Below are 16,198 nucleotides of genomic sequence, written 5' to 3'. Positions count from 1 at the left end.
CCTGGCCTTGCGCTGCAGTTTTCCCTCGCCGTAAGCTCGTTGCTGTCTCAGGATGGCTGTCTCCTCCCTGTCAGTCCTGCTCCTGCTTCCTTTCTCAGGTTTCCTCAAATCCTCGACATCCTCAAACATCTCTTTCAAAACAGTATCCGTCATCTTGTCTCTGAAAAGCAGGGAAGAAAGGAAGGTTCTGTTATTTTCAATAACGAGAAAAAAATAGTGTGGCCATCTTACCATAAAGAAAGAGTTGTCTTTATTTTTCAGTGTGACAGGGAAACGGAAAAACTGTTTCTGATGACATTTTCAAAGTCATTTTCAGTGGTTTTCTAGCAAATGACCTCAAGTCCTGCTTTTTCATAATGCAAAGATTTGTTTTCCCCAAACCAGAGAAGGAAGCGCACTCCCCACACAACCCAAAGTTGCCTGTTTCTTAGCTCATACTTGCATCATTCCCATTCTTTCATAAATGACTTCAGCAGAATTATCCCTGGTTTAGGCGAAGTGAAATTGCATCCAGCTCTTCTCATGCAGTTTGCAAAATAAAAATAGACAAACACCATGTCCATGGAAGATTGTGGGTAAGGTACAACTGTTGTCCTAAGTGCGCTGAAAGCCTTTGCAAGGTGGGCTGCAATTTCACTCCCCTATTACTTTAGCCTGCATAGCATGAGGTATCCTGAATAGCTCGTTGATTGTGATACATTTTTATAATGCATAAATGCATTTTAAATGTATGTTGACTCTTGTCTTTTCTAGGCATACTCTGTCTACGATGAAGACATTGGCTATTGCCAGGGACAGTCCTTCCTTGCAGCTGTGCTGCTGCTTCATGTGAGTTAATTGCAAAATGAAAGCTTTGATACTTAAAACAGCCTAAAAATCAGTAGTACTGTAGCACTGTATTTGGCAGAGATACGCTGTTGTTTATTTGTCTATATTCATTTTACTGCTGTTGCTTTTTGGCAAACAGTGAATAACGGCTTCTATTTTTACGAATGTAGATTTCATTTATTAAGGAGAAATCTGTAAAATTAATGAGTGCTTCTGTGTCAAAACCAGAAACTGATGTGCTGCATTTTCTTTGAGTTTAATACTCCCGTAGGTAAACTCCCTTTGTGGTTAAGGGGAACGTAGATTTGGGAGATATTCTCAGAGTAGCTAACGGAAAGAAGCTGGCCCATCAATTTTCAGCAATACTTTTTCTCCTGAGGACATTTTATAAAATCTTCTGAATGAAAGCTGAATTTGAATGTTGATATTTTAGCCCGTAACCAAAATCTGTACAAACTTTGATCTGTCACTTCCTATATATACATGTGTAGATGTATAGACATAGGTACGTAAAGACGTGATTTTTCTATTTTGTGAGGTGCTTTAACTTTGATGCTGTATCAGTGGAAAAGAAGCAGATCCAAATACTGGTGGATATTATAAAGAGTTTCTGAATAAAACACCTGAGATCCCAACATCAGCTCTTTTTCTGGCCGTTGCCTTTTCCTACCAGGCTTTTAATTAATAAATTATTAATCATGGTTGAAATACGCTACAAATTGTGGGTTTGGATAGGATGTTCGTGGTATATATGCTATGTATACTCTTCCTAAGGCACCTAGAAATCAAATTCAGATTAATTTAGCTATAAACTGTAATTTCTGGTGAGATCTATGACTTGAAAGTGTTACAGAGAAACGTGAGATTCCTCAACAGTTAATCTGAAATCAGTCACGTTGCTGCAATCCCACATACTCTGCAAATCAGTTCACCAGCCAGTTACTTGTATTTTCTTTTACTCAAAGAAGGTTTTTAATTTCCACTGGAGGGGTAATCCATTTGTAATACTGAAGTTGTTTAGAAATGAGTGGGTGTCACATTCTTAGCGTTTGACTAATATTTAGCTTCTCTCTCTTGGTAGCGTGCTGTCATTGCGATAGAGAATCACCTTCCTTTCTAGTGCTTCTGGAATTGGAAGAAATTGCCCTGTTATGCAGGGAATGCTAAATGGCAACTGCACTCATTTTAACGCGCCCTTTATAATGTTTGCTTTTACAATAGGATATTAAACTGAAATAATCAGAGAAAGGGGGGAAGGGAAGCAGTGTCACTCATGTAAGTTGGGAGCTTCCCAGGATATCCTCCAACTTGTGTTTTTCTCTAATTCTCCAACCAATCTGTGAATGCTTGTACGACCCCCTCTAACTCTCCAGTCTTTGCATGGATTCTAGACTCCTCCGTTTCCCCTTCTTTTCTGGGACAGGATATTTCTTTTCAGTGTAGATATCTTTCAGGGATGGTTGGGTAGCCTGAACTTCCATCCTGGCTTTTTGTGATTTTGCTGCTTTGGTGAAATTCCCATCAAAGATGAGCAGGTAATCTCTAATCTCAGGGGACCAGTGTTGCCATCTCTATTAGATTTGCTGTCAGTCTCATCGGATTTGGCTTTCTTTTTCTGATTGACTCTTGCCGATGTTATGGAGTGAGAAACCAATATTTCATTAAAAAAAATAAGTAAATAAATAAATTTCTGGCTTTTGTGATTCCAAATAATAGATTTTATTTAAAATTAAAAAAAAAAAAGTAAATTTCATTTACATTTTTGAATTCTTGGGGTTGGTAATACTGGAGAACCTGCATCCACAGAGTGAGGACTCCACGGCCTCTGCCTGTACGGTCTTTGGCCCAGTACTCACCTCTGTTCCCTCTCCCTGTGGCGGGGGAGGAATGACTGTCAATGCACGTGTCTGATTGAGCATGCAAGGTAGGTGTGCTTGTGCATGAGCATCTGTCATTTTATTAGAAATAATTGTTACCTTACCAAAAATGTGCGTTTGCTTTCATTTTATGCTAGAGCAGATTCAAGCTTTTTGGTCAGGATAATTTTTTTCTCCCCTTTCCTTTAGCTGCAGCCTTGATGTGCTGTCAGTGGGGATTGTTCTGTCCAGATCAAATGGTGATAAAGAGCTTTGAGGTTCCTAAGAGCTTGTTCTAGGTGAATCTAGCTTGCACAGATAGCTAACAGCTGACCTGGCAGTTCTTTATGTTAACTAGTTACTTTTATATATATGCTGTCTGAACATGGAAATGTCTGCACGTGGCCCTGGAGACAGGGCATAATCATAGGATGAACCAGAAAAGATGAAACCCTGGAGGTAAATATCAAGAGTCTAAAATTCTCTTTGAGAAAATACTGAGATTTCATCAGTTGCTGATATTTGATAAGGAGTTGGCATGGGAGTGGATGAGTGAATACACTAAAAGGTCAAGAGCTGTCAGTCTTGATACTCAATTATTATTTTCCTATATAACAGTCCGGTGCCCACAAAAGTAAGTTGGCCTTTTTTTTTTTTTGTTTCCAAATGTGATTGAAGACCTGAATGGGGTCTGCAGTGCTTCTGCTTGTGCATATCTTATTATCGTGTTCCCTGAGGGCATGAGGGAGAAGCGAGATGACTTGTCAGCGGAGATGTGATGGCACAGGGCTTCCCACAGATTCAGTGCTCAGTGGACTGGAGCCAACAAATGCAGTTTCAGAGCGGCTCACACAGCACGTCCATTTGTACCCCTGTCTGAAATTCTGTCGAGTGAGAAATTTTGGCCAACGTGAAATAGACCTTATAAAGATAGGGCTTCTGAATTAGGGGGAGGTCAGCCAGCCTCGAGCTCACAAGGAGATTCTGAAGGCAAAATTTGTTTCTTCTTTACTCATCATGGAAAACCTGACTTTGGAGATTGTCATGCTCTGGGGTTTGGATGCGAGTAAATAAGCATTATTCTCCCAGAGGGTTGGTTATACCTCAGTTCTTCATATTTCACAGCTAACCCAGTCTCTCTCGGTAGAAATCAGTGTCTTAGATAGTTTGTTGTGTTTTAAAGCTGGAGTTCTGCACCTGAGATGGATCTCAGACCTATTGGCAGAAAGCATAGCGCTGAGAGTTGTGTAGTTGTAGGAATGCAATGCTGACAGGAGCCTATGATCTGATCCCACCTTTTCTTCAGAGGATGTCTTACAGAGCCAAATCAAGGTGTCCATCAAGTTGAACAGTCCCCTTGAGATTTTCGTAGCTTAATTCTAAATTCCGAGTGCTTTGCTGAAAAGTTTAATGCATCCCTGGTTTTGAATTCCTCTGTCTGTGGAAAGAATGTCCATCCTCAGCTCAGTTCTTAAAATCCTGCTTGTGTCTTTTTCCAGATGCCGGAGGAGCAGGCATTCTGTGTATTTGTGAAAATAATGTATGACTATGGCTTGCGGGACCTCTACAGAAATAACTTTGAAGATCTCCATTGCAAATTTTTCCAGCTGGAGAGGCTAATGCAGGTGGGGCCGGAGTAACAAATTGCTCAGCTTTCATGAGCAGGAATACTGGTGTGGGGACGAGTGCTTTGCTTCCATGACCTTCTGGACAGTAAAGCCCCTCACTTAGAGGTGGGGCAGAACCAAAGCAGGAAAGCTTACTACCTGGGTCCAAACACTGTGAATCAGGTTTACTTATAATTTCTTTTTTCCTTTCATGTAATGATCTTGCTGCTAGTCTGTTGTATTTTTCTCTCTCTGTTTGCTCACTCTCTCTCTTCCCTAATTTCTTATGTTGCATTGAGAGAATTTCTCTGTTCTGTTAAGGCCAGCGTATCTTTCGGGGTGCCGCTATTGGTGTTTTGCTTTCTGTGAGTTGTGCTGGGGGTTAAGAGGTCAGGCAAATCAGGACATCTTGATGCTGATGAAATACAAATTAAGTGTGGGTCATTTGACTCTGATTTCAGTACGTTGCTCTTTTTTCGCGTGCAATTATGTCATATTCAGAGCAAGTGAAATAAAAAGTTGCAAGTTTGACACATTATTGCTCTGACTAATAAGTGCTTACTAGCAGTTCTCTAAGCCCTGACCTGGGTTTCTGTTGCAGAGTGCAAGCTAGCTACTAGAGCTAGCTTCCCTTCATGGTCTGCAAGGTGAGCTTGTTCCAGTATCTATTGCTTTTTTAACAGAATAATTTGTAAATAACAAGGCACGATTAAAAAATAACTTTTAAAAATATATACGTACATGACAAATTTTGCAGCTACTCTGTCTTTCCCCTATTGAAGATGTTGTAATTTCTTAGTATAATTTAATAGTATGTTGTTTGATGCCGTGATAGAATTCATAGTGGTTATCTTATTAAAACTGTTACCATGACCACTAAAAGTTATGAAGAAACATAGTACTGTTGCTCAAAAGAAGCCAGGATTTCACTTCATTGTGTTTGTCTTGAGCAACCTGATACTTACTGACACTGCAGATGATGATCCCTTATTGAGGAGCAATACTGAAGCATTTATTATTTTTTCCTTTACTCCAGGAGCAGTTGCCTGATCTGTATAGCCATTTCTCAGACCTCAGTTTGGAAGCTCATATGTACGCGTCCCAGTGGTTCCTCACTCTTTTTACTGCCAAATTTCCACTCTGCATGGTCTTCCACATCATTGACTTACTACTTTGTGAGGTAAGAAAACCCCTTGAATCAGAAAGCCCTTCCTCCACCTCATGAATGTGTTAAGAACTTCTGTCTTTCTCTGTTTCATTTTGTTGGAATCATTTACAGTTTAACTGTGTGTACTAAATTCTTTAGAAGCCATGGTGATATTGAAGAGGTGATGTTCAGTGAAATGCTGGTCTGGTTTTCAAGTTTCAATTGTGATTTGCCTGTTTCTTTACTAAGGGATCTTATTAACAATATCTGGTGTACACATCTGTTCTCATTTAATTTGTTACACAGTTTATTCAAAGTTAGAAGTTCTAATCTCCAGAAGATACCTTGTAGGCTTTTAGTGGTAAAACTCTTCAGATTTTCCATTTCAGGATGTCACCCAAAGACTTACTGCGTGCTCCTTTGATGGCACAATATTCGACAAATATTGAGAACTTCTAAACAGCACACGTTAACACAGCTCTTTCCTTCCTTATTTTTTTCCTGCTACTCCAACTAAGGTATACATTACTCCAGATACCAAATAGTACATTTCTGTACTGTAGACATACCTTCACTTTGGTTAAAAACAAAAATGGTAGTCAGGAATGTTTCTTTTGGTGAGATGTTAGTACTTCTTTTTGTCGTCAGGAAGTCAGGGTGTAGAGATGGTCACATATATGCGTTTACATCTGTAGGCATGTATGTATAATTGGTATTTTCACATGCAGAGGGCTGCATGCATGTGAAACACTGATGACTCTGGTTCATTCTGTACATTTCTTAGCATGAAGTATTTTACTTGGGAATTTTTAGGCTTGCTGCTCATGTGTTGATAACATTCCTTGCAAAACAAATGTTGTCTGCTGTTCATAACTCTCTGTGTTTTCCCTAAGAGTGTTGCTTCTCCGTATGTGCTCAGTGATCAAAAAAAGGTAGTTTAATACCTCCAGGTATCCAAGTGAATGTGACAGGTAATTATGGAGAATGGATTCCACATTCACCTGTAAATATGTTTGAGTTTGGATATATCTGAGCTCTATCTTTTTCACAGCGCCTTGATTATTTTTAGTGGGCAAGTAGGAAGAGAACAGTTGTTGTTGGTTTGTCCTGTCTCTGCCCTCCTTTTTGCAGGGATAGTGTCCTGCAGATAACAGAATACCTCCATTGCTTTTGGATTGTTAGCGAGTTAGTTTTTAGAATGGGCTCCCGGCATGGATTTGATCATTCTTTGTTGGTTGATTTGATTTCTTCATTCCCATCTTGATGTAGAGCTGCTCTCAGAAATAACCACTTGAAGAAACTGTTTGTCAAGAAGTACAGAACACCATTTCGTCCTGGTGATTATTGTGCTAGCAATATAGCTGCATCCTCTCTGAAGCTCATGGACTTCTTATCGCATTAGGCTTGAAGGTGGAGCATGCTGAAGAGAGATTTCAGTTATGGTTAATACAGGTTTAAACATTTGCATTCATCTCACGTGTGGCAGTGTTTATCTCAGCATGTCTGAGGGAATTACTCTGGGAAGAAAGGTGATGGAATCTGAAAGAGACGTAGGGAAGCCAATGTGGGAGTCTGCTAGAGAAAGGGGAACTCGTTAGCATCTGCAGAGTTGTATAAAACTAAAGGAGCCTCCTTTACAACAGTTAAAAGTAAATCAGAAATGATAAGAAAATTGATACTAAGTGAGAAGATACATACATCTTGAGAAGCCCTGGGGCAGTATGTAGACAGAACATACAGAGGCAACAATGCAGACTATCAGAAAATTGCTCCTAATATGAGTCACCCAGTCTGGAGCAGCAGGCAGTTCTGAGCATCTGTGAGAGGAGCAGAGATTAAAATCACGTTAAACTAAAAATCTAGTTGATCCTCACCGTAGAGAGAGAGTAAAATCTGAAGGTGCATAGACGTAGACAAAATAGGAAAGGAATCATTCCTTAATGGAGGGCTGAAGTTGTATTGCGAAGCAGCCTGTCCAGCTTCCAGAAGGAGTGGTGGAGCAGTCAACAAATAATTTTTGTCTGCATTAAATTGCTCTTTATCTCTGAACAAACAGCATGCCTGTAATTCCAGCGACTGGAAGGAGAAAAAACAGTTGCAGCTGCTAAAACCAGAACATATTCTTCTGGAAAAAAAAAAAATCCTCAAAAAGTCAAAACTCCTTTGAAGTCTTATATATGTAATTTTTTTAAAGAAGCTTCCAGCCTTCTCAGTAATTTGTCATAAATACAGATGAATTTAAAATAGCTCAAGTTTCCTTCCTGGCTGTGCTTTCTTCATTTTCCTGTCCTATCTGCTGCTGACAAAAAGTTTGCATCCTATGTAATTAACTCCTACGAAAGAAAAATACTGGGGGAAGGAAAAGAAGTTGTTAAACCTATTGCTGCCCGTGTGCTGCAAAGTGGTCATCCCAAGGGCAGTTCTCTGGTATCCATGAAAAGCTTTGGATTGTGGATGAATGGTTTGGGTTACCCAGGAACTTTTGGAGGAGATTTTGTCATTTTAGTTCTTGACCGTGGCTGGAAGAGAGACGTCTGTCATTACAGATGCTCTTTAACTCTCAGTCTGGAGGGGAAGCATTCATAGTACTGCAGTTTCCCAGCTGTGGTCAGGTAGGCCTGCCTGCTTCCTTTGCACATGCTGGAGTAGCAGCCGAGGGGTGGGATCCCACGAAACATGAGCTGAATTTGTGATGGGAATTACTGAGACATTTTTAAAATCACATCCACGCGTGTGCTGTTACGGTCAAGGTCTTTTCATCATTCTCGCATTAAAAATGACTTGATTAATAACTAAATAAATTGTTCAGGTTCACACGAGTTTTGGACTTTTCGTGGCCTCTACAGGGTTGAATTCTTCCATCCTCTTGTCTTTCTCCGACCTTTTTTTAAGCCATGTGCAGGCTGCTGAAGATGTGGTTCAACCCCTGAATTACCCAATGTAAAAATAACCAGTGCTGCCTTGATAAGCGTAGGACAGAGTGTGTCACCCAGGGTTATCTAGAAAGGAGATATTTTGAAATTCTTTGTCTTTTCTTGGACAGAGATTGAAAATTTACCAGTTTGCAGGCAGGTAACCCGTACCGCCATGGTGCTAATTGTTAGGCTTAATGCTTCGTGTGCGAGTGCCTGTGATAAAAGCAAGCAAACCAACCTCTAGATCCAGTTGGAAGCGTTCATGAGATGACATCAGAGTGCGTGGTTTTCAGCCTGGCTCTGCAGATAAATTTCAACATCTCAACGTCAGCTGGAGAGCTTCCTACAAGGCTCCTGTTAGCTGCTCGTTTCCACCACTTCGTTAGTCTCCTTTTGCTATTTCCATTTGCATTACAGAACAGCGTTGTTGATGAAATTCAGAGCTCTGTGTGGGCTTGTCAGTCTTAACTATCAATGTGACATCATGCCATTGAACACTGTGAGCCTGCTTTTGTTTTGCTGCCACGTTTGACTAAAAAATTTGCATCGTTTAACTTTTAGCATTTAACTCCCTTTTGCAGTTTAGAATATACAGTTCAGAATTAAAACGCGTTTTCGAAGCACTGAACAAGCGGCCTTGATTAGACGTTGAAAAGAGGAGAGAAACAGTTGGCAGGCTACTTAGAAGCTTTTAATTTTTGATTTCGTGAAACTTTCTTCTTAAAAAAGAAAACACTCAAACCAGCCTGGATATATATGCACACACAGATACAGCGCTGCCAAAACTGAGGGAGGCTCAGAGCTCGGGCTGACGTTCTGTTCTTAACCTGGCATTTGGAGACGTTCCTAGTAACCTGCCGTGTGTGTCTGGCTGTCCTCGTGTGCAGGTCTTGGGGATATAAAACACGTAAGGTTTGTGCCTCTTCCCTTTCAAGGAGTGTACAGAAATCCCTCTGTGCTGCCTTTCCTGCGCTGGTACATATATTTACATATTTCAGTGTCAGTAATTACATAGTCCGTTACAAAAATGAGTGTTTTGACTGCGAGAGCTGCGATTTTTTGATCAGGACTGAAAAGACAAGGATGCAACTGCTTTCCTGTCACTTCTGTATATGAATGCATTGTTTTCTGCACAGCTCTTATCAGAGGAATGAGACTGCCTTTCCCAGGACTCCGCAGCGGCGCCGTGGAAGAATTGAAAGCTATGTACTGTCATTCCTGGGCCTCGGTGTATCAAGTATTGCCTTCAGAATTTTGTATTAAGTGTCTTTTGTAATTAGTTCTGAGAAACTGCCTGATACTGAAGGCCGATACCGATTAAAATGAGAATGATTTCCTTCTGGTCAATGAGCACCCAGTGGTAGTGAGAATGCAGCCCTGTCTTATGTCGATGTGATGCCTGGGAGCACCGCTTCACGGTGAGACCACGACAATCTCAGAAGGTTTCTAACTGTTGGCACAGAGGATCTGATTTCTGTCTTGTGTGTGTCTTGCTGGGGAACGGATGTGCCATGGATGGCTGGGCCTTGGGGTCGTTTTCCTTTGTGCAAATACAGGCCGTCCAGCTTTGGCATTGAGCTCACGCTGTTCCTCCTGTCTCTTCTTGTGTTACACCTGCTGGGGAGCTCAGCCTCCTTCCTGAAGTCTTTATAGCCACTGCACTTTCATGCAAAGAGGCTGGGAAGGCCTTCCTTCCGAGCCTGTTGCAGCTAGATCCTAATAGGTTTGAGAAGAAAGAGGGTAGGTAGTGTCTCAGGCTGCGGGTGGAAGAGATCTCAACACGCGTGTCCGGTTGGGTAGCGCTGATTTGCTACGTTTGAGGCTTGCTATTCTGAGGAAGAAGGTATGCATGAGTTACTAGGTGGTTTGAGGCCTTCCACACAGTAATGCACGAGTTCCTGCATAAAAGTCTGTATTTTTAAATGACAGTTTTCAGGACTAGTCTTAGGCTCTGCTAAGCTGTCATTGCAAGGCTTGTGCCAGCATTACTTTCACAAAAGAACTCCGACGTTTGTGCAGCGTTCTTAACTCACAGCGTGACACGTATGCATGAATATAGCATGTGCAGTCTCTTATCTCCTGAAATAGATGTTCCTTTCAACGTCGTGAGGCAAAGCAATGATAGACAATTAGGGTGATACACACACTATAGAAAGATATGGAATTTCACGTAAATTTTCTAGAGAACAGAATTGTCCGTTCTGCATCAAGAAGCATCTGCTGACACGTCAGTCATTACCATCACCTTCACTGCAAAAACCTGAGGCCTGGAGTACTCTGGCCCTGGATGTTTTGCTTTTATGTATTTAGTTGAATTATATAAATCCATACCAAAAGGAATTTTATCTTAATTTGTCTGATGACTGCAGCTGTATTGCACTGTCGGTTTTTTTCAGTACTAGAACAGAAATTAAACTAAAAAGAATTTAAAACGAACGTAGTATTTGATTGTGTTTTACGGATGAGGAACTTGCGAAAGTTTTTACATGTGTGTGTTTAAAATGTTCAGGTTATAATAAGGAATTGTAAGTTATTTCCTAACTAAAGGTTATAAGAAGCGTTAGGTGTTTGGATATAAAATTCCAATCAGCAGCAGAAACATTGGAGGCATATAACACAATGCGTTCTGCATTGCCTCGGGGATGCGGAACGCGAAATGCTCTATTCACTTTTAAAGCTATAGAGAACTTGTAAGAATTCCAGCTTGAATTGAGGGCAGTGTTTTAATAGAGTACATTCAAGAGGTTCTTGGAGATCCTCACGGTTTAATGTAACCCTTGATGGTGTGCTGTCCAGCTGTTCCTCTGCCATCCACAGTGTGCATGTCTTCTATTCATAGCTGCAGCTTGTTTATCCCCAAAATAAGAAGGCTGGTGATAAACGCTCAGCGTGAGCAAAGGAAAAACGATTTCACAGCAATCTGCAATTCAAGATAACTTCTGTGAACAGAAGGTACCTTTTTGGTGATGTTGATAAATGTTGTGGTCCTATAGCACCGAGTCTGCTTCTGTTTCGGAAAATGTTTTGAGATACAGGTGAGAAATCAGTGGAGATAAGGATTCAAGAGAGCGACCTACTTGTGCCTTAGCAGGCAGAGACAGCTAATGCCATATCACAATATGTCTCTGAATTACTTCCCCCATTGCCGCTGAAATAATTTAGCAACTTACTGGTTGATGTTCACTTGGTTGATTTTTCTAGGAATACAGTAAATTTCCATAATGCTTACTTAACACCAGTGCCATCTGCTGTAGTGGAATAGCAGCATATTCCAGGCAGCCTTGGCAGTGCTGAAAAGCGCTTCAGAAATAACTGAAGGAAGGGATAACAAACGGCAGAGTGATATTCTGTGAACAAATCCAGGAAGCTGAGCTAATTTGGGGGCTGTTTTTAAAAGGGAGGGTGGTGCAGCCTGCCTCGGCCAAAACATTTTCCGTCACATTTTCGTGCTTGGAAACTGAGGCCCTGCTGAATTTTCTGACGAAATACGTAAAATCAAAACGTAAATGTTGCATTCAAGGGATGATGAAGGTGAAGGTGTGACAAAGCAAGTGCCAGGGCTGTGTTGTGGCAGAGAAAGAGTCGTCATGAAGAATGAACGTTGGGAACGAGATCAGATGGCACGGAGGAAGGTTTAACATGGGCATGCATTTTTTTGTTGTGTGCTGTGTCTGAAGGAACGTGCAGGGAGCAAGGACCCATGTCTCTGATGTCTCAAATCCCATGCTTCATCTCCTGTCAGGAAAATTGGGGTCTGGAAGATTCTTGCTCCTCTCAGTATGTCTGATGGCCATTCCCTGTTTCCATGGGGAGTTGGAGGACCTGTCTGCAGACGTCTGAAGTCTCTTTCTCTATCCTCCTTGTATGCCCTTGATGCGGACTCAGCCCCCTTTTTTTTTGTCCAGTCAGATTTGGAACACGAGAAAGGAAAGTCCTCTAATTCAAGCCTCTAAAACCAAGGAGTAGGAAGGTGATGTTAGTAAATGGCTTGGTCAAGCAAACAGAGGAGGCATGCTGCCAGCCGGTAACCAGCTGCCGGTGAGTTAAGAACATGCCACTGCAGAAACCAGATGTCAGGGAGCAATTGAGTAAGTGAAAATGCATTAAAATCCCGTGGCTGTAATTTTTAATCTTCAAAAACAGTCACAGAAACTCAATAGAAAAAGGGCTGAGCTCATAGCACTACAGACCTACATCCAGCCGTTGGAACAGCTTAGCATTAAATTAGGTGAAAGTCACACAAAGCATCTAAATATTTACTAGCACTCTTAAATCACATTCATTTCTTTTAAAAGCAGCCAACCAAAACCAATTTCATGCAAGATCTTACTTTCATGGTTGTCTGGTAATATTTATCATGTGCCATTTCATGCAATACAATGGCACAAGGAGTACTGAATCTCAAGATACCATTTTTATTATCTCCGTGGTACCTGCTTATCTAATAGTTCAGCCAGCTGGTTTTAATTGGGTTTATGAATTGTTCACAGCATTGTAATATCAGGATGAAGAATTCTGTATTTTCTTTCCTTCTTTTATATGTTCATAGCATTTCCAGCTGTTAGGTATTGTAGGAGCAGTATATATGGATGCACTGGGGGAAGACCAGTTTGAGATGTCAACTGTACCTCATGCCTTGGCAATAAGATCTGTTTGCATTTTGTTTTTTTCTCCAAGATAACTGTTAAGGAAGAGAGCTGTGTCCAATGCTTACACAAAGCTTACTCTTTCCCGCAGTTCTGAGATCATGTTTTTGTAGCTTTTATTTCTACATAGTCAACCAGGATCTGAAAATTAAGTTTCTTTTGGCCTCCTAGGGCAAGAATTACAAACTGTTTTTCCGATGGAATTTAGCAGTTCTTTTCATGTGTGTCCATGATCTGCTGGGCTAACGAGAGGCAATCATTCAAATGGTATGCAGTCATTGAAGCAAGTAACCATGACCGAACACAGGTGTACACGTGTGTGTGTGCTGTGTGCAAATGCTGCAAATCTTGGTAAATAGAACTGTTCCTTTTATTCTGTGCCTTATTTCAGTGAGTTAGCTTTCTTCATTGTCTTGTCACTGTACTTGAATAAAAGCACAAGCTGTACATCTGAGTAGAAGGTTTAAATTAATGTGCATATCTTTGCAGAGCGTGCTGCAAGCCTGCATTGCTTACAAAGAGAAATTTGGGCTTCAGAGCATATTTTACGGTGTCAGCAACGTAAACATATTTGTGACATTCCTAAAGTTTGTTGTGTATTCACAACATATTACAGATGCCAAACAAATGTTTTGCTGGAAGCAGTCCAAAACATAAATAGAGTTTTAATTCTCCCTTTGAGTTTCTAACCCCAATTACCCTCTACAGCTCTTTTGAAAGAGTATGCCATTGAACACATAATTATGAAACACTTTCAAATTACGAAACAATGTCAAATTAACTTCAGTGGAATAGCTAATCTCTCCTTAAAAAAAAAGGAAAATTCACTTATTATAAGACTGGAGCAGGTTAACTGGTTCTTGATGGCATGTCACCTCAGTCTTGAGACTTCTCCAGCCTTAAGGATGTGCTCACACGTTCTTCTTCACCTGGTGCTCAACTTCAGAGAATATGGTATCAATACCTTCACTGCCTTCCCCTGCATGTCGCATACATCTAGGAGCAAAGATGAGGACACTCAAATGATTTTCCTGTACGCTCTTTGAAGAGATTCATTCCTTTTATTTATGGAAATGATGTGTGGGTGCTGCCCTGTAACCAGAGGAAGGTCTATCATGGTCTCAGTTAGAGAGGGAGAGATGCTGGTATGTAATGTAGCCTGCCTTCCCGCAAGGCTTCTCTCATCTAAGCAAAGATTTAAGATGGGAGATGAATTCCAAAGGATTCCCATATGGAAACGTTGTCCAGATACTACAGGATTAAACTATATGGCCTGACTCTTCTGTCTTCCATGCACTAGGCTGGTGAGCTTTGCCAGTTGCCTAAATGCGTTTGCTGCTCCCTCCCTCAGCTCCGTTTTTCCTGTCTCATGGCAGGTTTGCTAGATGGATAGATAGACCTCCTCACTTCTAAGGGAGGCCACAAGCAGCCTTTCTGCTGCAGAGACCTCACTAAATAAAATCGCTTTCAGAGGACCTTTACCATCTATTTGTTGCTCCTTGTTCCCCATCTTTTTACCATGCCTTTGCAGAAGCCAACTTGTTTCAAAGGCCAGAGAGAGTCAAGCTGAGGGCTCCTTGAGGAGTGCTTTTGGCTGCAGAGAGTTGAGGAGCTGTGAACGCCTCTCGCTAGAGGAAAGCTAACATAATAAGAACTTACTTTAAGCCAGCCTTAATTGCAGTGCTCGTGTCACTGGCAGTTGAAGTGGTACATCTTTGGTCTTAGGAGATACAGGTTCACTGTTTGTCCCATGAGAATTAGCTAGAACCTGTTGGAAATGAGTCTTCTGACATAAATTCAAATAAACAGATACATAATAATCATAGAATCATAGAATCACCAAGGTTGGAAAGGACCTCCAAGATCACCCAGTCCAACCGTCCACCTACCACATTTCCCACTAAACCACGTCCCTCAGTACAACATCTAAACGTTCCTTGAACACTCCCAGGGTTGGTGACTCCACCACCTCCCTGGGCAGCTTGTGCCAGTGCCTGACCACTCTCTGAGAAGAAGTATTTCCTAACGCCCAGCCTGAACCTCCCCTGACACAACTCGAGGCCATTCCCTCTCATCCTATCACTAGTTACACGGGAGCAGAGACCGACCCCCACCTCACCACAGCGTCCCTTCAGGTCGTTGTAGAGAGCGATAAGGTCTCCCCTGAGCCTCCTCAGGAGCCATAAGGAAGCTATAAGATAGCACAAGGTCAGGAAGGGGAAAATTTCTGTTTATCTTACCACATTGACTGCAGAGTAGCTGAGAGTGGTCTGCTTTGAGGTGGATTTGTTCGTCCTGGAGAACTCCTGAGCTTAATGAGATCTGTTAAGAGCGCTCGAGGCCTTTACGCAAGCTTGAGAGGGTTCTTCGGTAACACCTGATGGAAGCAGAAAGATACTATGCAGACGCTCAGCTAGACAGATAAGCCTCTAGACAGGCTGTCGTAGGAACTGCTAGTTCTTCTGATTGCTGCAAGCTCTGCGGAGGAGCACATCCACATGCCTTCCTTCTGGGATCTCTGCCCCTGGGCTTCCTGTCTGAAAGCTGTGCAGTCTGCACGCCCTCCTTTGTTTGCCCAGCAAAGCTTCTTGGGTTGAAAAACAGAATGGCTGCACGAGAAACAATGGGACACGATAAGCCCCTCACCATTCCTGTGCTCTAAGAACAGATCTTGTTTAGAATATTGAATATTTTTCGTTAGTTTTGCTGTTATATGTCAAACAAGCACTTAGGTAATTATTGACAACTTTCATGTTTGCAAGGACATTGTTAATGCTGAGATCTGCGTGATATTAAGGCAGCTGATTCAAAATGCACAGTTAAAATAATGACCTTTGGTTTTAAAAAGTCATTATCTAAAGCTTATTTAATATGAGCTCTCTCCTCTTTCCTTTGTGGGTGATTTGTATGTACTTCCATGTTTCCATTATAAAATTGCTGGAGGGATACTGCTAGCAGTGATTTATATGTCTGGTACGCACTGGTATTTTTGGTTCTTCTGCTTCTAAAATAGATGGAGGAGTTTAAGCTGAGTCTTATAAATCAGCGTGTTGTAAATGAAGTAGGGTTTTAAATAAGAGACTGGAAAAAATGAGCTGAGAGAGCTGAGTTTAATGATTATGAAAAAGGAGGCAATGTCAGAACAGTCTTTCATGCGCTAGGAAAAGGCATTCAGGTCTGTGGTTTGAGTCAGTGGTTA

General features: G+C 41.4%; 1 protein-coding gene across 6 annotated transcripts in view; it reads left to right on the top strand.

The window, feature by feature from the left end:
- The window catches only part of RABGAP1L (RAB GTPase activating protein 1 like), a 208,717-nt gene that overhangs the window by 117,917 nt on the left and 74,602 nt on the right, over window positions 1-16,198 (top strand). For all 6 annotated transcript variants that reach the window (XM_021404053.1, XM_021404052.1, XM_021404048.1 and 3 more), the window contains exons 15-17: window positions 754-828; window positions 4,184-4,309; window positions 5,328-5,471. In XM_021404053.1, coding sequence (XP_021259728.1) covers window positions 754-828; window positions 4,184-4,309; window positions 5,328-5,471 — 345 coding nt within the window. The remainder of the gene's footprint in view (window positions 1-753; window positions 829-4,183; window positions 4,310-5,327; window positions 5,472-16,198) is intronic.

This window comes from Numida meleagris, chromosome 7 (genome assembly GCF_002078875.1).
Source record: "Numida meleagris isolate 19003 breed g44 Domestic line chromosome 7, NumMel1.0, whole genome shotgun sequence".
Lineage (NCBI taxonomy): Eukaryota > Metazoa > Chordata > Aves > Galliformes > Numididae > Numida > Numida meleagris.
This window is presented reverse-complemented; position numbering and strand designations above follow the sequence as displayed.